The 22,805-nt window shown below is 38.6% G+C and overlaps 1 protein-coding gene across 1 annotated transcript in view; it reads right to left on the bottom strand.

Annotated features, from left to right (window-relative positions):
- Positions 1–22,805, bottom strand: part of RAPGEF2 (Rap guanine nucleotide exchange factor 2) — a 257,528-nt gene that overhangs the window by 119,896 nt on the left and 114,827 nt on the right. Inside the window, 1 exon segment of the mRNA XM_047799425.1 lies at positions 1,248–1,323. Coding sequence (XP_047655381.1) covers positions 1,248–1,323 — 76 coding nt within the window.

Raw genomic sequence — 22,805 nt, 5'->3', positions numbered from 1 at the left:
TTCCTTAACCAATGCGCCACGACGGGAACTCCCCTCAAGGAATTATGAAGCATTAAAAATGAGAAACACAAAATAGCAGTGACAAAAACCAAGACCTCAGGGAAATATCTAAAAGGCTCCTCAAGACTTGTGGCTGGAAAGTCCAATGTCTCTGCCTACATTTTTCCAATCCTAAATCTTTACTCACACCTCTCCACTTTCTCACTTGAGTCAATTTTGAGAAATTTTACCAAAAGTTTTCACTAGCTTTGATGAGGAAGTTCCCATTTCTCAAAAATTCTTCTCCAATCTGGGGAAAAAACCTACCACTCCTCTGAAAATAAGACATAGTCACTGACCCAATAATTTTGAATAAAAAGCTTCCACCATCATCTATTTTAGGCCATGGTTTATTCACCAAGTTTCCCTTCCCAGAGGCTGGGTGGGAAATAATATGCATATCAACTCAACTGACTGTCTCTACTGGGCACTCCCTCCAATCTTATCTCTGTGGATGACTTTTCTTTTTTACATCATATAATTTAAAAGCTTTATTTCCCCCCCCCCAAAAAAAAATTAGCGAATGGATTTCATACTAATTCAACTGGAAATTTTCTTCCTATAGTTGCCTGGTGTTGATTTTTTTAAAGGGATATATACTGCCCTATCTTAAAATCACTTTTATATAAGAATGTGACAGGATTTGTTTTAAAAGCATCAATAAAATAACTATGTTGCTAAAATCAATTTTAATGTTATATTTTTTGCATATGTTTTATTCCAATATATTTTCTAAATCACAAAATTCAGTTTAAAAGAGAGATAAAAATCTCCAGTGTTTAACCACTGTAAGAATCAACCAGATTTCTTTCAATCAGTTAAAGGAAGGGAAGTGATTTCCTTGTGTTAATTGCTGTCTGACTACATATCACTGTGACTCATTTAAAGCACCTCACTCATTCCAGTCAATTTGTGGAGAGCTGAAATCCTGCACTTCCAAGATTCCCCCCAAATTTCAATTAAATGGCATTATCATAGATTGGTTTATAAAATTCAAGCACTGAACGTTTAGGTACTTGCCCCTTTAAACATTTTTTCTTCATTCAACTGAATCCTGTGAAAAATTATAGTATTGTGACTATGAACTCAAACTCAAAAAGTTATGGAATAAATATTTCTAAAGTTATAAAATACATCAGACACTATTAGTAGTAGTTATTTCATATCTTTTCTAGGGGAAAAAAATGTCTTCTCAGAAGTATTCTTACCACAATCATTTCAGAAGGCTCTAAAACAATGCATTCACAGCCACGCCTAAAGCTTCCTGCAGAACGCTTGCCAAAACTAGAAAGAAAAAAAAAAGTATTAAGAAACATACATGGTGAATTTAGGCTAACCCTGCAGATGAATAAAAATAAAAAACAAAACAACTACAGAAAATGTACATTGAAGAAAGAGAAACTATCTCAAACTATTATTTACACAAAATGACAAGGAATCACTCAAATTCTTAAATGTCAGACTTTTTTTTCTGGAAAATTCCAATATCATGCTTTTGAATTCATAACAAGTAATGAAGAATTACAATGAATGTGTTCTGTGTTAGGTTGTTTAAAATCACTCCAAGTTGGGTGAAGATTTAGAATATTCTGAGATAGGAATTGAGCCAATGGCAAACTACGAAAATAACCAAAGAAAGGATAAAACACATATAATTTTCTTCTATAACCTAACTTGCTTATGTTAAACATGTCTTTCACCTAAAAATATATTTATTTTTCTAAATATTCAAATCAACTTACTCTAAATCGGTTTCGGGGAAAGATAGTCAATGCAGGACATTTAGCTAGAAAGTGATGTTAAGTGGATATGTATTCGCAAAGCCCCTTTCCTCTGAAAACCCACATGGTCAACTCTGTCGGGGCCCCTTTGTCCTACCTGTGGAAATTTCCTCCTAACAGGAGAGCAGACTTGGTCTCTCTGACATAGCTCCAGGCCAACTACATCTAAGTAGTCATGACTTGTTCTACTGACTTACCACCTACTCCAGCCATTCACTATGCCCCAAATCCTTCCTTCCTGCCAGGCAACATTTCAGTAGCCATTTTTAATAACCTCTCATGGAGAAAAAAATTAGGGGAAAAAAAAAAACTTTTCCAAAGAACCGTTTGATCAAGCATTTTTTCCCAAGTCAATCAGACATTCGAGTGATGCCTATGGAGATTGTTTTTCCTTTCATAAGTCTTTTTGAGTCACAGTAGGGCACAATGTCTCACACGTTAGAACCAACTTCAGGTATGTAAGATGAAAAAAACAGGAAAGTCAACATTCTCAACTATATATCAATATCTGACCTCCAGCAAACCAACCATCTGCACATTCTAAACCGTATGCATTGACAAGGGTAGCAGCTTAGACCAGGCCATCACTTAGATCATCTCCTGCTCCCAAATTCTTCTTCTATGAAAGTCAAAAAGAACCACACTTGGAGTATCTGAAAAATCCTGTACAAACTCATATATTCATTTATACATATATCTTCTCACAAGCATACATATTAAAGTGCTTTTTTCTTTCTGCTCTTTTTTTTCTTTTTTTGCTGCCCCACAGCATATGGAATCCCCAGGCCTTGGATCAGATCAGGACCACAGTTGCGACCTACACCACAGCTGCAGTAACACAGGATCCTTTAACTCATTGTGCCAGGCTGGGGATAGAGTCTGCACACTTCATGCTTCAGAGATACCACTGATCCCATTGCACCACAGCGAGAACTCTTTAAAGTGCTTTTTTCTTTTTGATGGAAAAACATTTGCCAAGAAAAATACAACAATCCTATTTGTCACATTATTTTCACATGCAATTAAAACGACCTAACTTTAAATATTATTTTTCTTTTTAGTTTACAATTAAGTACCACTAAAATTAGAGAAAATCTCCCACACACATATAAAGTGTGCTTTTGGTTTCTGAAACTACCTAACTGCGATTTTATTTTTTATAAAGCTTAAAATTTAATGATACACTATAAAGAAATAATCTCAGTGTATTAGGAAAACACATAGCAAGCAGGTTTCATGCCATCACTGCACATTTAATCCTGTTATAGGACTAGGTAAAAACATACACTGTATGTTTAAGGTTTACTACTAAATAAAGTAATATTAAAATCTAAAGAAAGTCATGTGACTCTAAGTTTTTTGTATATTTATTTAATTATAGAATGAGATAACTTTTACAAACATTATGATCAAGTGGTTTTCCTTTTCTAAAATTTCATGTAGAAAAAAAATGAAATGTTTTAATGCATACAATGTTCATATAACACTTTTTTTTTTGCTATTTCTTGGGCCGCTCCCACGGCATATGGAGGTTCCCAGGCTAGGGGTCGAATCGGAGCTAAAGCCACCGGCCTACGCCAGGGCCACAGCAACACAGGATCGGAGCCACATCTGCAACCTCCACCATAGCTCACGGCAACCCCGGATCGTTAACCCACTAAGCAAGGGCAGGGACCGAACCCGCAACCTCATGGTTCCTAGTCGGATTCGTTAACCACTGCGCCACGACGGGAACTCCCATATAACACTTAATAAAAAATTAAAACCTGCAAGAACTGAATTGCTTACAAATTTCAGCAACAAAAGGAGTAACGGCCATGTGAATAAACTATATGGCATTTATATATTTTACGCCTAATTCTTGCACCAACTACTCTCTACTTCAGAATTAAGGCTGTAAATTCTCTCACCAATTAGCCATTCGTTCAACGGAAATTTATGGCTAAGAAGGTTTTCACATATTTAATAGCACTAACATTATTACTTTAGGGATGAAAAGTCTGCACTCCCTAAGATGTGCTGCAAAAAAAAAATCTCAGTCTTCTATGAAATGAGCTGCACTAGAATTTCAAGAAACTCTCTTTGAAGCCACAAAAGACTCAAGTTCCACTGACCGTCACAAAGATGTGAACCACAAGAGAAATAACAGACGCTCATCAGATGAAATCTTTGACTACATTGAAGAGAAAAGGCAAAGAGGGGTGAGCCAAAGCAAAGGTCATGAATGCACCTGCTGGGGCTAATGACAAGGCCTCTTGGCTGGGCCACAGAGGAGACTTACTCTTAGGCTACAAACCAGAGGCCACGAGGTAGAAAGGGACAGGGAATAATGAAAAAATGTCAACCAGAAATTCATTAAGTCAGCAAAAACACATTTTCTTCCCTTTTTTTTTCTTTTTATGGCCACACCCACAGCATATGGAAGTTCCCAGGCCAGGGGTCAAATCAGAGCTGCAACTGCTGGCCTATGCCACAGCCACAGCAATGTCTGATCCGAGTGGCAAGCTTGATCCAAGAGGCATCTGCATCCTACACCATAGCTTGAGGCAATGCCAGATCCTTAATCCACTGAGTGAGGCCAGGGATTAAACCTGCATCCTCACAACACTATGTCAGATTCTTAACCCACTGAGCCACAACAGGAACCCCCTACATTTGCTTCTGACTATCTAATTCTTTGAAACAATAAATACATAAATAAAAGTAAACATCATTATTTACTAAGTTTTCAAAAACCTTTGACCAAATTCTATATAAATAAACAATTTTAAAAGTGTAGTCCTGGAAAACTTAAGTATAGACATAAAAAAGGAAACAGGATAGAGACGTATAGGAGATAAGATCCCCCACAGGCAATATTAAGATCAATTTTTTAAAAAATATTTCAGATGATTTAGTAGAAAGAGAGAAAAATCTTCAAGTTTGCAGTGACACAGAGATGTTTAGGCAATAAAGCCCAAAACGAAGCCAATAAGAATAAAGTATAAGACATTTTATAAAGTGTGTAAAAAAAGCCTTGAGGATTCAATCTGCACAAAGAAATATTCTATGTGAAAAGTGATCAAGTGCACAGAGTATGTGATATGATTTTATATTCAACAACAAAGGGTTCCCATGTTTTTAAAAGTGAAATGAAAACCAAGTCTTTAAAGGCCTTATCACAGTAAATTGCTAACATAATAAACAACAAATAATAAACAAAAGATACACCTCAAAAGGATGGACACACTAGAAAGACATGAAAGATGAAAACAACTATATATAACCTCATAGAAAACCACATAAATCTATCATAGAGCACTGGAAAACTCTCTAAGGGGAAAAACACAGAGCTAAAAAGTTTCCAACCAAAAAACTGAGGGAATCCAAAGGGCTTTCTGTAAAACCAGAGGCAAAAATTAAAAGAACCCTCCATTCAGCCTTATTAATAGCAGCTGAAAGTTGGTATCACTTAACTTTCTAAAAATCATGATTTAAGAAAATTTAGAAATGATACAGATTAAAGAAGAACTTGGTTAACTTTAAAGCATACAGTAATCTGTAGATTCAGAGCACTCCCTATCAAAAACCCCTCCAAAATGTCTTTTGCAGAAATGGAAAAACCGATCTTCCCATTCGTATAGAATTTAGCCAAAACGATCTCAGGGGGTGGGGGTGGGGAAGTCAGAGGACTCATGCTTTTAATTTCAAAACCTTGCTACAAAGCTATATTAATCAAACCAGTATGGTGTCAGCATATGGACAGACATATACAGACCAGTGAAATAAAACTGAGAACCCAGAAATAAACCCACATTTATTGCTAACTGAATTTTGACAAAGGTGTCAAGTTCACCCAATGAGAGAACAATCTCTAGCAAATGTGCTGAGACAACTAATTCCACACGAAAAAGAATGAAGTTGGACCCCCCTACCTCTCGCTATCTACAAAAATTAACAAAATATATTGCTGACTAAATAAATAAGCCAAAACCATAAAACTCTTAGGAAAAAAAACAAAAAACAAAGAAACAAAAAACCCAGGGATAATTCTTCATTATCTTGGATTTGATGATGGACCCAGATATGACACCAAAAGCACAAGCAACAAAAGGAAAAATAAACTGAACTTAAATTTAAAACTTAAAATAAATTTAAAACTTTGGTGCATCAAAGGATACTATCAACAAACTGAAATGACAGTCTACAGAACAGGAGAAAATAGTTGGAAATCAAATGTCTCAGAGGGGTTTGACATCCAGGATACATAAGGAACTAAAAACTCAACAACAAAAAGACAACCCCCCCAGGGAATTCCCACTGTGGCTAAACAGAAACAAATCAGACTAGCATCCATGAGGATGTGGGTTTGATCCCTGGCCTTGCTCAGTGGATTGGGGATCTGTCATTGTCATGAGCTGTGGTATAGGTCGCAGATGCAGCTCAGATCCCAAGTTGCTATGGCTGTGGTGTAGGCTGGCAGCTACAGCTCTGATTTGACCCCTATCCTGGGAACCTCCATATGGGGAAGGTGTGGGCCTAAAAAGCCAAAAAAAAATGAAGTGTTAAAAAGGATCGAGAGAACTTGGAACCCTTATATTTTGCTGAAGGGAACTTAAAATGGTGCTGTCATTATGGGAAACAGATTGGCACTTCCTCAAAAAGTTAAACATAGAAGTAATATAGGACCCAGTGATTCCACTCCTGGATCCATACCCAGAAGTATTGAAAACCTGGACCCAAATATACTTGTATACCAGTGTTCACTGCAGTATTATTTGCAATAGCCAAAAGGTGCAAACACAAGTGTCCATCAAGAGATGAATGGATAAACAAAATGTGATATGTTCAATGGAATATTATTCAGCTATAGAAAGGACTGACATTCTGATATGTGCTATAACATGGATGAGCCCTGAAAGCATTATGCTATGTGCAATAGCCAATCACAAAATGACAAATACTGTAAGATCCCACTTATATGAAATACCTAGAACAGGCAAATTCACAAAGACAGAAAGCAGATCTGGGGTTTCCAGGGGTTAGTGTAATGACTAATGGTCACAAGGTCTCTATCTGGAGCTATGGGACATAAGTGTTGGAAGCAGGTAGTGGTAATGGTTGCACAACAGTGTCATTGTTATTAATACCATTGAATCATACACTTTAAATGGTTTAAACTGTATACTTTCTGTTACATAAACACACATATGCATATCCAAAACTTTTAAAAAGTATTATTACAGAACCTTGTCAAGAGGATTTTTGTTTGTTTTAATGGCTTTGAGTTTTTTGACCAAATTATGGACTTGAATAATAAAAAGTAATAACTCCACTTCAATCAAACCACAGCCAACCTTAGGAACGAAGGAAGAGTTAAGTTTGATGACTGAACTCTACCACTGGCTAACTTGGAACCAATCTCTTTTCTACACTTAATTTAGCAATGAAGTGATAGAGGTCATCAGTGAAAAGAACTGGAAAGTTATGAAAAGATGTTAAAAAATGTTAATGAAATATTTTAAATCTGTTTTGAAGAGTCAATTATACCTACATTTTCCTTTCATTCAGCATTATCCCATTTTTATTCCTAGCCATAAATTAGAGGCTCCCCCTCGCTGATCCCGCCAGCCTCACCTCCACCTCCACATATATATGGAGAGAGAGATGCACACACGTACAATCTGCTTCCTATTCCTCTTCCAAATCTCACTGGACAGACACTACAGAATCCATATAAACTGTGTAATCAATATAGAGTTTATAGGAAACTCACTAAATATAGCCCCTGACCTTAAATAGTTTGCATTCTATGGAAGATGAGGATACAGGAAGTTGTGATAACAGGCAAAATAGTAAGCACCAGGAGTTTAATAAAAAGAATATCATATTTGCTTCCCACAAGGCATCTCAAAAACAAAATGACTTTATTGAATGTCAGAGCTGGGAAAAAACTTAGAAAATCATATAGTGCAGGTCTCTTGGCATTTTTTTCTTCAGCTTCACACCTGAAAGCATGCCATAGTTCGATGTGCTATGTCAAAGGTCCTCAAACATTTCTATTTAGTGATTATATGTATGACTACCATCCTACTCTTCCCCTGAGAACGGTCCCTTCAGTTCAATTTTCATTTCGTAACTGGAGGGCAGGTTCAATGAGATGTCAGGAGCCATCATCAGACTCCGCAACACGGGCTTCTGAGATCCTACAGTGGCCTCACTGTGTCTCTTTCTTTCCTCTATAGCCCTTTTCCACAATCAGTAACATAAAACTCCAGCCACTGGTCAGCTTGACATGTATGAGGAGCAATTCCCAGTGCTCTGCAGGAACGCTGCTCTCGTGCACAATTACCCACAAAGCACAAACCCAATGACGGAGGAGAGCAGGGCTTTGCTGAGAGCTGGATTCGCAGAGGCTGGCTAGGCTCACTCACTAGCTGGTTCAGTGAAAGAGACAGATCAGCTTTTGTAATTGAAAAGGCAGTTCAAATTCAGCAAAATTACAAATGACCAGCAAGAGCTTGAGGATGACCTAGAAGAGTCAAAGATTTGAACATCAAATCTATAAAAACCAAACCTCTTCAGGAAGCTGCTACCAGAACTTCCACTACTGGCACATCTGCGCCTTTGAAATGGCACTCGTAACACTACATACCAAGATAAACAGAGATATTTTTAACATTTAAGTGCCTTAATTTTTAAAGTGACATAGCTTATTTTTTAACATTGAATTTACATTTTGTTTCAGTTATCCCCGTCTTGTGGTAATTTCAGTCTATGTACACACACATCTGTGTATAAGACACAAATATTAATACATACATATAACAACTATCCTTCCCAAAAAAGATGTAGGTAACAGTTATCAACAAGGCTTGGTCTGAATATTTAAAATCCTGTTAGCCTTTCTATACTTGACACCACCTTCTCAAAAAAGGCCATAAAGTTAGAAAGAGGGAGAAATAGAATGCTGATAGGCTTCTGATTCTATACAGTATGAACATTTAATTACTATTGTCTATTTAAGTCTTCCTAAATTGTTCTATAAAAATACATTGCATCACTTGGATTTCAACTAGAAACCTCAATGTAACTTCAGAATGTCCTTACAACCTTACACTAAATAACCAAAGATGACAACTAAAAGTGATGCAGGCTTACTCTGGATCAACAACAACAACAAAGGAGACAAACAATTAATGAAAAGACCACCTATAGCATAACAAGCAGATTATTCCTAAATGCTATTTCCTCAATAAAACTAATTTAGGAATGGCTGCTCCACGAAGAGTTTAACAATCCAGATTTTCATTCCCATTAAGTTTTTGTGCAGAACAAATTAAAAATTGCAAATTGTTCCTAAAGTTGAAATAAGCTAAATTCTGTATTTTTACAGGTGTAAAATGGAACGACCTGACAGTACCAAAAATATGCAAAGAAATGGCTAAAAGTAATTATTTTCTATATAATGTAAAAGAGAGGAAGACTTTAATAGCCTGATAAACTTTCTTTCAAGTTCAAGGCTCACAGCAGGAAAGCACAGATATCTGCAGATATGAAATCTTACCTAGTTCTCATAAATGCCCACAGGCTGTGATTCAGCGGACCGGGAGTTGAAGGCTCTTTCTGAGATTAGGCCATTCTGTCCTGTATTTCTGGGACCACATTTTCCCCATCCAAGCTGAGTTGAGGGTACTTTCTACCAGCATGAGTTTCCAGGAAAGGCAGTCGCTGAGCACAGAAGCCTCTTCTGTCAGTGTCCCTAAACTTGCCCTTGGGATGGGCCTCCACATTCCTGTTGTAGGTCAGAACTGCCCAGTGGAATGCAACTCCTCAATATTGGAATGTAAACTTTTCCATGTCAGGCTCTAACCAGTGAAGGGAATATACAGCTATCCAACTGAAATTATACTGGTGGAAAATCCTAATTTACCAAATGATGAAAAATGTAATATTCCGAGATACTAATTTTTCACATCTTCATTTCTTGAAAATGGAAACATTTACTAAAATGTACTTTCCTCCTTAAAAAATCTAAGCAGATGACTGGACTGATGCCTCTAAACAAAAGCCAATTTATTAATTTAGGACTTATGAAAATATTCACATAACATTGTCTTTAGAGAGCAGAATAGCAATTAACATCAAGAAAAAAAAATCTAACAAGTAACTGCTGATGCCATCAATTCCATTCTCAAAAATCAGTAGACTACACAGGAATAAATTTTAAGAAAAGTTTGAAAGACATCATAAAAAAATAAAGAATAAATAAAAATTAAAAAAGACATCATAAAAATGCATTTACTCTTTTAAAAAATAGTCTGTCCTCACTCATTAACAGACAAGCAAAAAAAAAAAAAGTAACAGCTATTCAAAACAAGAAGGCATATAAATTGTGTGTGTGTGTGTGAATTGTAAATATGAATATAAATTGTGTGTGTGACTCATATAAACTGTTCCTAAAGTGTGGCCTTGAAGAGGCTCCTATTTCCGAAGTAACTGTTCGTGAAAACTAAACATACAGCTTCTTTTCAGGCTCATTTAGGAATATTCTAACCATCATCACCCCGCACAGATGCACAGGGGTTCGTCCCTCTGCTCAGGGAATCTGCACATTTAACCTCTGCTTATAAATATAGAGCTCAAGAGGAAGATGACAAGCAAAGGCCTCCAGGCTGCGTTCTCCCCACTCTGCTCAACCCTCAGTAGCCTGTGGTCTAACTACAGAGGTACTGAGCATCTGGTATTTATGCTATTAGCATTTTAACCCCTTAGGAAAAATCTAACCCGCACTGTCTTCAATACCTCTGAAGCAGCAACAGCAAGGGCGCTGCCTCCTGCGGGAGCTGGGCCTCTGCAGCCAGGAGCACGCCCCATCCATCCCCAGTGCTTTCTCTCCAGCTTCGCAGGGAGCCCACATTCCTCCTGGCCCATTTCCTGCTCCGGAGACCCACCCGCCCCTCCTGGCTGCGGCTGAGTTTCGCCTGTCCTACGGGCACTGTTTCTGCATACCAGCCTCCTGACCTCAGCAGCTGCTTGACAGACACTCTTTATCAATTTCTATTAGTTCATTATCCACTCTCCCAAGTCAAGGGCAAGTAGGGAAATCTGCAGTGTCTGCTTGCCTCTGAGTCTTCAAGGTCAAATGCTGAGATGTGCTCAGCAATGCAATTTTGTTATGAAAATTCACCCCAGCAAGGCTCTCCACCCAAGGGATGCTGAACTGTATACCTGGCTTGAAGGGTTATCATGGAAAAGACCAGCATAAATTTAAATCAAAACAACATGGGCAAAGTGGAAAAAGGCTGCTTTTGCTGTTCTTTTTCCCTTCAAGAGAAAAAAAGGTGGCTCTTACCTCAGCTGGATGGGTGAAGAGAGCAAGCGGTTTTCCCCTCTTGCCACAATCTAACCAGCAAAGGATAGGAGTGTAATGATGGTGGTGTCTATGTCCTCGTGACCAAGGGCTGGAGGACAGCTCAGCTAAACTGATCTGCTACCAGTCTACTCAGTGGCACGGACAGGTCTCTGCTGATCACAGGGCTCTGTATGCAGATGGCAGCGGATCAGTCTGTATAAAAGTTATGGTCCATAACAGCTTCCCCCTCAACATCTAAACACACGTCTCATCCAAAATGCCTATCAAACACTCCCCACTTCATTGTGCAATGCTTGCCGTGTGAGAGATGAATGAGACCCCAAGGTGTCATTTTAAAATGACCCAATTTTATAAAACTCAATAGAGGAAAAATAATCGCAGTAAGAAATACCTGAACAGTTCTATTGTAACGTGTTAATGAGGAAAATGGAAGATGAATTTAAATGAATGGTTCAGATTGGCCCTTAACCGGCAAGAACCTGAACTGATCTTAAGAATCAAAAATCTCAAATTTGGTATTCAACTAAACATTTGATATTCTTTAGAGGCTTCTATGAATGGCACTAAAACCCAATGACCAGCTTCCCCCAAATCCAGCATATGCCATAAAAGAAATTAAAACAGCATATATGTCTTTGTAAGATAGGACCAAAATGATAATTCATGTCACTTGAGTAATACTGCATTCATAAATTCTTACAAATTAAAAGAACACATTTCTAAAAAAAGGAAAAGCATAAACCCACACACATGTAATTTCTTACAAAGATATCAAGTAATAAAATGTCTATTTAATTCATCTACATGAAATGTAGACATTTCTCACAAGCCATATTGTTTTATTTTGTAAGTAACTGTTTTACTTTAAATAATTTTATTTTGTAAATAATTGTTCCTTCTAATTGTACCAATAAGCAACCTTAGCAATATTGTTTAACCAGTTTCAGATCTGCCCTTATAGACTTAGATAGTTAAAAACTTACCAATTATCATCAAAAATAAAATACTATGAATATATTTAGTGAAGTATGTGCATGACCTGGACATTAAAAACTACAAAAGGGTCCTTAACCCTACAAAAGGAAATAACAGAAGACCTAAATAAACTATGAGATATACCATGTTCATGGTTTAGAAGATTCCATATTGTTAAGATAGTAAACCTTCCCAAACTGATCAATCAATTCAGTGCAATCCTAATTAAATCCTAACAAGCATTTGACACTGACAAGCTGATTTTAGAATTATATATGGAAAGGCAAAGATACAGAAGAGGCAAAGAGCTAAAATAATTTTGATAAAGAACAATGTTAGGGATTCATACTACATGATTTCAAAAATTACTATAACACTACACAAATGACAGTGTAAAAGAATTGATATATAGATCAATATAACAAAAGAAAGAGTCCAGAAACAGACCTGAAAAAATATGGTCCATTAATTTCTAACAAATGTGCCAGTAATGGATTAAAAAAACATATCCTTTTCAATAAATGATTCTGAAACAACTGAATATCTGTATGGAAAAACATAAACCAAACCTCAGTCCTTACACCATACACAAAAATTAAATCAAAATGTATTTCAGACCTAAAAGGAAGAGCTAAGACTATTAAATTTCCAAAAGAAGAACTTGAGAAAATCTTTATGACATCAAGTTAAGAGAAGATTTCTTAAACAGGACACCAAAAGTACAAACTATAAAACACTAACATAATGGACTTATTAAGGTGGAAAGTTTTTGCTTTTAAAAGGCAGAGTTAAGAAAAAGGCAAGCTAAAGATTGGAAGAAAATTTTACAAAATATATCCAAAGGAATGGTACCCAGAATACATAAAGACCACAACTCAAAAATGAGAGTCAATTCAATTTTTTTTTAATAGGTAAAATCCAATTTAAAAAAAAAAAAATTTCCAATGGGTTAACTAACACTTCATCAAAGAAAGTACATGAATGGTCAATAAACACATTAAAAAGTTCTCAACAGGAGTTTCCATTGTGGTGCATGGGAAAGGAATCCAACTAGGAATCATCAGGTTGTGGGTTTGATGCTTGGCCTCTCTCAGTGGGTTGGGGATCTGGCGTTGCCATGAGCTGTGGTGTAGTGAGCTCTGGTGCAGGTCCCAGACACAGCTCAGATCTGGTGTTGCTATGGCTCTGTTGTAGACAGGCAGCTGTAACTCGGGTTAGACCCCTAGCCTGGGAACCTCCATATGCTGTGGGTGTGGCCATAAAAATAAAAATAAAAATAAATAAATAATTTAAAAAAAATTCTCAACACCAGCCTTCAGAGAAATACATAATAAAACTAGAGTGAAAGGTTAACAAACCCAACTAGGATCCATGAGTATATGCAAGTTCAATCCCTGGACTCACTCAGTGGGTCAAGGATCTGGCGTTGCAGTAAGCTGTGGTATAAGTCGCAGACATGGCTCAGATCCTGCATTGGTGTTGCTGTGGTCTAGGGCAGCAGGTGCAGCTCCAATTTGACCCCTAGCCTGGGAACCTCCATATGCCACTGGTGTGGCCCTAAAAAGACCCTCCCCCCCAAAAAAGAAAAGAATAAAACTAGAGTGAGGTTACTAACACACATCTGCTAGAGTAGCTAAAATGAAAAAGATCGACAATATCAAATGTTGAAGAAGATGTGGAGCAACCAGGATGCTCAAAAACTGCTAGTGAGAATGCAAAAAGTTACAGCCACTATGGAAAACTGTGTGATAGTTCCTTATAACGATGAACATACATTTAGCACATAACCCAGCAATTCCACTCCTAGGTCTTCATTCAAGAATTAATGAAAACATATGTCCCATAAACAAGATGGTCATGAATGTTGACAGAAGCTGAAAATTGGAAGCAACCCAAACCACCATTTTCAAATTGTTTATAAAAGACAAATACTAACTACCTCACAAAATGCAATAGGATTTATGAAATCGGGCATCTCTTTTACATAAGAACTGAATTTACTGCATGTCTTGCTTAAAATAAGACAAAAGGTAATTCTACACTGGAATGGGCAATAAAACTTTAGTTGTCAAAGTCTGTGCCTATAGCCTTCTGATCTTTTAAGCATTTCTTTTTTGCCTCTACTGTAGTCTCCCTATTTACCTGCCATTCCACCCTCCCCCACCCAACCAGATCCCCAAAGCTCTTCAGGTGACTCAATATTCAGATTATATCTTCTCTTACTTCCTGTAGTTCCCCTGTCTGTCAAAGCATGAACGCCATCACATGCCCTAAAATCAAAATAGCCATTTCCCCTCTGACATCCACCCCTGGCAATTCCTCTAGGTTTGGTGAGAGCTGTCAAAAGCATTCCCCTGCCAGATAGGCAAATTCAAAGCATCTTTCAATCCATTTTCTCCCTTCTCTATAACTTCAGTCACTCAATTCCATCAACCAGTCTCCTAAATTACTCTCGCAGTGCCCCATCAACTTTCATTTCCGTGAAAACACTCGTCAGGCCCTGGGCCTCGGCACACCAAGGCCACAGAGACAGGGTTCCAGTGTCTGGAACCACCAGAGTCCCCCCTTCTATTGACCTTAAACTTTCAATGGCTACAGCCTCGTTTCACAGTCATTGGCCCAGCTGCACAGTTCAAATCTGACTAACCACTTGCTTGTAAGCCCTGCAAAGTGGGGTGTTAAGGTCCAGTCCAGATTGCAGCGACAGACCATCTCCAGGGTCTGGGCCTCGGTAGGGCACCCATCCTGAGCAGGCAATTCCAATAATAAGCCCCATTTGGAAACCTCCACCTTGGTCAATTACCTTTCATGTTATCCTCTAACCATCTTTATTGCAGATACAAAGACTCTAATCCAAAGTCTTTTCTACTTTTTGTCCCACAAGTACATTCTTGAAAAAGTTAACACATATTTCATGGGCTTAAGTCGTTATGGGCAGCTCTTCTCCATGTACTGGAAGGACTATAATTACTTTATACTCTGACATAGATAATCAAAAAACCTTTACTTTAGCCACAATGATGCTTCCATGAACAAAACTAACTATGTATGCAAAACTAAATATAAACACATGAACTACATATAATTAACTATATAAATTAACTATACATAAAATTAACATATAAAAGTTTACTTAATATATGTCAGTAATACCTCAATTTTTTTAAGTTCACTTGAATAGGATAAAGATTATAAAACCTGGAAGACTCTCTTCACAGATAACTTCAGGCTGTGTTCCCAAAATTATATAAGTTAAAATACAAAATCAAATGACAAAGTGGTAAACTGAAATGTTCTCAAGATTCTGAGTAACAATTAATTATAATTTTAGACTAAATAAACTACAATGGCAGCAGAAAATCTCTGACATATATATTATATATACATACATGCACATCCTGGATGTCATTTAGACTGATAAAATAAAAACAGTCTTGCTATTCATAAAACTGAATTAAGTATGAATACTTAATAGTGGTTTTCTAAATGCACCCTAATTAACCAAAAAAATAATAATAAAATATAGGAAAGTGTTGAACAGATTTGGACCACTGCCCTTTTTTTTTTTTTTTTTTTGATTTTTTAGGGCCGCACCTGCAGCATATGGAATTTCCCAGGCTAGGGGTCTAACCAGAGCAACAGCTGCTGGCCTATGCCACAGGCACAGCAACACCAGATAAGAGCCTTGTCTGTGACCCAGCCCACAGCTCACAGCAACATTAGATCTTTAACCCACTGAGCAAGGCCAGGGATCGAACCCACAACCTCATGGTTCCTGGTTGGATTCATTTCCACTGTGCCAAGGGAACTCCCACCATTGCCCTTATTTTTAAAATTATCTGAAAATGTTTTAAGTAAAAACAGTTATCTTAATGAAACTGACACACTAAGCTCTTTATAGTTATAAAATGTAAATTAAGACATCAAAAAAGACAAAGTAAAACATATCCTTAAATATCTGACTCAAAAAAAAAAAATTGTAGGAGTTCCCGTCATGGCGCAGTGGTTATCGAATCCAACTAGGAACCATGAGGTTGCGGGTTCGGTCCCTGCCCTTGCTCAGTGGGTTAAGGATCCGGTGTTGCCGTGAGCTGTGGTGTAGGTTGCAGACGCGGCTCGGATCCTGCGTTGCTGTGGTTCTGGCGTAGGCCAGTGGCTACAGCTCCGATTCGACCCCTAGCCTGGGAACCTCCATATGCCGCGGGAGCGGCCCAAGAAATAGCAAAAAGACAAAAAAAAAATTGTAGATAAAAGAACTAAGAACTTCTAGTTATTTAATGTTTATGTAGCTCTACTACACATGAAAATTCAATACCAGAAGTTATATTTTATATTTAATTGCAAAAATATTTAACATTAGTAAATCCATAAATGTGTACCAAAAGATCTAAAGAAGTATTTTTTAATATTTTGAACTTACAGTTCAATATTCTAATCAGTAATAAAATTAAGCAGAAAGCTTTTAAACCCACATTTATTTAAATTCTAACTTTAAAAAGGCAGTGATAACATGTCTAAGCTATTATTTTACTACTTTATTTCAACTATTTCTTTTTTTCTTTTTTTTTTTTTGCTTTTTAGGGCTGCACCTACAGCATAGTCTATTTCAACTATTTCTTAATTCTTGAACTACTTTTAAATAATTTCAGTATATCTAGAAAATAAAGTGGGGGTACACAGCACAGAATAACATTCAAATATGATTTTATTTAATATATACTTACATATTATAGATGCAATTTTATAATCATAACATGTATTTTACTGAGTTAAATTATATATTTATAATTAATGTATAAACTATATATAATTTATATGATATAAATTTTATATATTTGTTATGTATAATTTATATATAATATATATATTTATATACTAATATAATTTATATATAATGTAACTCATAGTAAAATAAAAGAGGGTCCCAGAAGTATAATTAATTGGAAATTTTATTTTAATAAAGACATTCCAATTTCACCAAGTATAATTTGCTTCATTTAGCAATCTCTCTCTTAGTAATAGCCTTACTCTTACCATTTTCTGTTAGTGTTCCCAATACTGAAAGTATACTTCTTAAACAAAAACAAATTTAGTTGCTATGTATTTTAAGACACTTTGAATTCATACAGGTGAAAGAGTAATCCACACATCCCTCCAAACCAAGCCTTTCCCAAAATAACTGCACAAACAAGGGTTCAGAGTTTCTTTACACTCATCAATCCCAACATTGCACAGAGAAAAACTATACTGTATTTCATTTACACACATTGGACCCATAAAACCTTTATGAAATGTAATATTCACTTCTGCAAGAAAAATCAGACCATCTCTGCAAATATGGACTTTGAAGGTGAACTCACACACTCATTTACACAAGGGTCATAGTTAGCAAATTCCCTGACTGAAGACATCAAGCATCAGAGACCTGTGCTTACCACATCAACTCTACACACCAACATACCAGAGACCTTCCTCGAAGGCTACTTACCTTGTGAGGACACTACCAACGCCAGTGTTCCAAGGACGACAAAAGACGAAAGTCTGACTTACAGGTACAGCTCACCTGCAAAGCTGTAGTTATAGCAACCAAATTCCCAACTCGACTCAGCCACTGAGCTCCCTCTCTAGAGAACAGTACTGCTCTGTGCATCAGGCATCACGTGGGAACATGGCTTAAAGGGGGGGGGGAGGGGGGCAGGTCCAAAAGATGCTAAAATCCCTTTAGCTTTCTAAGATGAAGATGACTTCCATGGAAGCAGAAAGCACAGCTAATACCCAAATGGAGAGTGCTGTAGTCTATCCTGTTCTATCTTTTAACATATTTTACTCTGTTCCTTTAATTTAGACATCTACTCTATTTCAAAGTTAACACAGGATATACTTATATCAGGTGCAACCATAACTCTCCCTTCAATATCATCAACTCTGGTCAAACCAAACTCCTATTTGTTTCAAAATTTGCCTTCTTTGGAACTCCTTCCTTAACATCGTTACTGTATGTGTTTACCTTACATGTGTGTGTGTCATGGGACTACCTGGATTTGTGTCACCTTCAGGTAGGACATGAAGGGGTTACAGATGACTTAGGGGCAAAGGAACATGGCACAGGTCTAGGAAAAGGAGGGTCTGGTAATGGAAGATGACACACACTAAGAGTGTGAGAGAAACCTCAGAGCATGCATAACAGAGGCTGCTGGCCACCTGCTCAATGTACACTTTCCTCTTTCTCCTTAGAAGGATTTTTTTTATATTATTCTGAGAATGCCTCTCAGAATAAAAGACAACAGGTCTCAGGCTCCTGGATGGCAGGAAGTGGCCATATGACCTCACCTGGACAATGTGCTATGAAAAGAAAATCTGTTTCAAGGATGGAAATAAAGTTTTTGCTCCTCTGTCTTCCCCCTACTTCTAGCTCCCAATGCAGAGGTGATGGCTGGAGGCTGGCAGCCATCCTGTGCCCTGAGGTGACATTGATGGATGCTCTGAGCAGAGAAGGATGGGAGCCTGAAGTTGTCCTGGACTGGACCTTCAGGGTTCTCCTAGAGGAGAGAAAACATAGCTCCTACTCTGTTTATGCAGTTGTAGTATGCAATCAAAATTAATAATTTCACCATAATTAATACAGACAGCAAACAATACCCAGTAAGATGCTATCTGCCCTTTCCCCTCTCCTGCACCCCACAGATGGAGCAGGGCCCCAGCCCAGGCTCCCTGCATGCCTTCCTCTATCATGCTGCAGCCCCATTCTCTCTTGACTCTCCTCCTCCTCTATGCTAACCTGACTTTCAGTAAATTATAGCTTATTACAAGTAATTTCTAAAAGGGAGTATGTTAGCATAATATTGTTAAACTTTTTTAAAGGTGATTTTTAGAGGGACATATTAAAAATATAATCCTGAACCGATATGATTCAACAAATATTTATTAAATACCTGCTCTGTTCTAGGCACTAGAGAAGCAAAAATAAGTAATAAAGCCCTTGCCTTTAAAGAATCTTATGGTTTAGAAAACATGTGGTTTTCATCGGTGGGTTAGGAGGACTGAGGGGGCAGGAAGGGAGATGCCAACAACAGGGTGGCTGTCCCAGGCACAGAAGCAGCTGGGCAAGGTGAGCTTACAGATGTTCTTTCTGAGCTGCCCCCACGTCTCACTAAGGAAGCTGGACTTTACCTGTTTGGCTGCTGAATGTCATCTAAGCTCATCATGCAAGGGATCAACAAGAGAAAGTCTGTGCTTTTACACGATGATATGGGTTCACTATGGAAAAAACCCTGAAAACAGGTGGCTAAGGGGAGGGGAGGCACTCTAACAGAGCAGGTGACAATTTAACAAAGGCACAGACAGTGGTAATGGAGGCAGGTGACTTGACAGACGTGGTCATTTCTAACTCTGAAGTGCTTTTGTTTAAAAAAAAAAAATTGTCAGGGGAGAAAAGTGGGGTCAGAGCTGAGACTCAAAGAAATTTCTAGAGTAGATGGCAAGCTGTTTATTAAAAGATGAGAGACAGAAAAGCATTCTGGTACACCTTCAAGCCCTGCTCCTTTCTCCCCTTTACTGAGTGCTCTGACAATGCACACACTGCCGCCTGCCCCCAAACAGCTTGAAGTTGCTGGGGGGTGGGAGGTGATGCCACAGATGACCAGATAACCACATGTCCATGACTATATCCAGGGGGCAGTCAACACTCCTGTTTTACAACTACTCTCTCACCAAAACTCCACATCCACAAAACCTACCCAAACCTACCCATTAACCTGTAGCTCTGACCGTAAGCCTAGAGGAAGGGTGGCACCCTCTCCCTCTTTCCCAAGCCAACACCCCCTGGCTTGTGGGCTTCACCCACTTCTGCTCCATTCTCCTTCCTTCCTGGACACAGCCCCCTCTAGAGTGTCAATTCCATAAACACATGAACACGCACCAGCATCTGCTCCTTTTTTTTTTTTTTTTTTGCTTTTTTAGGGCCACACACATGGCATATGGAGGTTCCCAGGCTAGGGGTCGAATAGGAGCTAAAGCTTCCAGCTTACACCATAGCTCACAGCAACAGTGGATCCTTAACCCACTAAGCGAGGCCAGGGATCAAACCTGCAACCTCATGGTTTCCAGTCAGATCCATTTCCGCTGCGCCACAACAGGAAATCTTCTTCTCCTTTTAGAGGCAAAGCCCTCTTGATCTCCCAACCCTGTTCCCCTGCTCCTCTTCACTGTGAAATTTCTGGAAAAGATTACATTTCCCTTTCACCAGGGCTCATCTTCATGGCGTCTCCACCTCAAGCTCCACTTCACCAAGACTCGTTTGTTCCGGTCAAGGGACCTCCACTGTGCTGTCCCTAGTCTCACCTTATGGATGCTCCAGGAAGCAGTGGACAAACAGGCCCCTTCTCAAAACAATTATCACCTGGCTTTGACGACAGGGTGGGACCTTTCTGTGTCAGCCCCGTGTCTAGGCAGGCACGGGAGGCCCTGAAGGACACTTGACAGAAGCCTGAGTGAGACAGAGGGATGCGCACAGAAGGAAGCACAGGAGGGTGACTTAGTGCAGAGGACAGAGGAGAAAGCCCCAGGCCCCGACTCCCTTAGCAACACAGCAAGGATAACGTGATCCCCGAAGTCAGTCCCAGTCATTTTCCTCGTCACTTCAATCACCTTTTTGGTAAACAATTCTCCTGCGATAGGAAAGTTATCCAGACATGTTCCTCCTAGTAACTAGGTTCAACCAATAAATACTTTAAAAGAACAATGCATTCACCCTTTTCTCTTGATAGCTATCTGTTTGACTTAATAATCACATTACCTATGAAGTAGACACTTTGGTGATCTGATACAGCTATGTCAGTTTTCTAACTGCTGCTGGGCTGCACGTGGGGGAAAACTGCAGAAGACTGAGGGGAGACAGTCAAGTTCCAGAGGACTGGCCCTTGCACACACACCTTTATGCCTATAGGTATACATTTTAATCTGATTACATTTTCAGTTATACATATAACTGGGAGTACAAATCAAATTGAACTACATTTCTATGACCACCCCCCCCCGCCCCCCCCAGCCTAAACAACTACTTTCATTAACTGGCCAGCTACAGGCCCCAGTCATCTGCTTCTGCAAAATAAGGTGATAATGGATTGTACAGAATAATGTATAATAAAGTGGTTCTTATAACTTGGCAGCCCTTACTAATTCTGTCACCCACTGACTTTAGGTCATTCTGGATGACAATTAAACAAAGTTTTATGGAAGGGAGAGAGGGTAGGCGGGAGACTTTCTTCTTTCAAAGAAATATTAGTGCTGCCTGTAAGAAAATCATGAAAAGCTGATGCATCACCTTAGTCAACCCTGTGATGTCACTGATATCTACCCATGTGACAAGGTAAGACCAATACCTTATTTTTAACCTTTGGTGAGGCAGTTTTATGATGATTATAGCTGTCCTTTTATTTTTCTATGTTCCCCATTCCTTCTTCAATAACCACGCTTCCCCCTCCATGCCAAGTCTGTGCTGCCGTTGCTGTGATCCTGCTGGTTTCTGGAGGTAAATCTCACCTGGGTGCACAATTTGTGCAGGATTCTGATCCTCACTTCTCTTCACACCTTTTGCATACACTGGATGTCCACAAGGTATCCTTTTAACAGAATTCACCAGCAAGTTATTTTTTAAACGCCATCCTCCATCTCTAACCAGGCACTACATCACACGCCATAACAGAGGTGTACTTTCCAGAACATGAGTTTCTAATCCTATACAGTTCTTTCCATGGAATAAGGAATATTTAATTGTTTTTAGTCCCTACCACATAGACCACTGAAGCATTCTTCCATTGTTCCACCCTCTTTCATTACTGAAAAAAAACTAGCAAGTTTTCAGAGAGATCAATTAACTTATTACAAAGCATTGGCAAGCAGAAAGGAGGCCTGTGATTTTTTAGACTCGAGTAGCTCATTGTCACGTGAATCGTAATGAGAACAGTATTTCAGCCTCTCAGAACTGATTAGTTAAATGTCTTATTTCCCCACTTCTCCTCATTAGAGCTGCCAGCTCTAATTTAAAATGTGATTTTTGAGAGTACCATAGCATAATTTTAATTTCTAAATTGTGGGTTTATTTGGTATCAATGGAAGAGAGGCGTTACTTGTACATGGACACAGCTACCAGGGCACAAGTACGCGGTGCCCACCCTTCTTCCAGACACCTGCCAGCATCACCTGAGACCTCGCTGCCCTCAGTCCTGGCCTTCCACGAGGGATGCAGGTTTGTAAACTGGCCACTCTATAACACACCATCACCAACACTTTCAAAACTGTGCCACACCCCCAAGTGCACTTCTCTCACAAACGGCCCTTTTCTCGCACTCCTACTCAAGCTATTGTCTATAAACATGTTTAGGTAGTCATCCTCCACTCATGCTCTTTACAATGTTCTGATTTCCTTCTCAATCACTGCCCAACAATATAAATCAAAAACCCAACTCAGAATTTACTTCCTTAAGTGCCACCCTTGGTGACCATTCACATGCATTCAAATACCCCTGGTCTTTGAAGGGGTTTTGCATTCGGGGCAGTCTTTGCTATCCTAATTTATGCTGCACCACTTACTGCCACCTTGGCAATTTTCTGATGTCGCACATATGCCTGCCTCATCTCCCCAAGTGATATTAAAT

Source organism: Phacochoerus africanus, chromosome 10, assembly GCF_016906955.1.
Source record: "Phacochoerus africanus isolate WHEZ1 chromosome 10, ROS_Pafr_v1, whole genome shotgun sequence".
Lineage (NCBI taxonomy): Eukaryota > Metazoa > Chordata > Mammalia > Artiodactyla > Suidae > Phacochoerus > Phacochoerus africanus.
The sequence above is the reverse complement of the archived record's forward strand: the minus strand, read 5'-3'. Positions and strand labels throughout refer to the sequence as shown.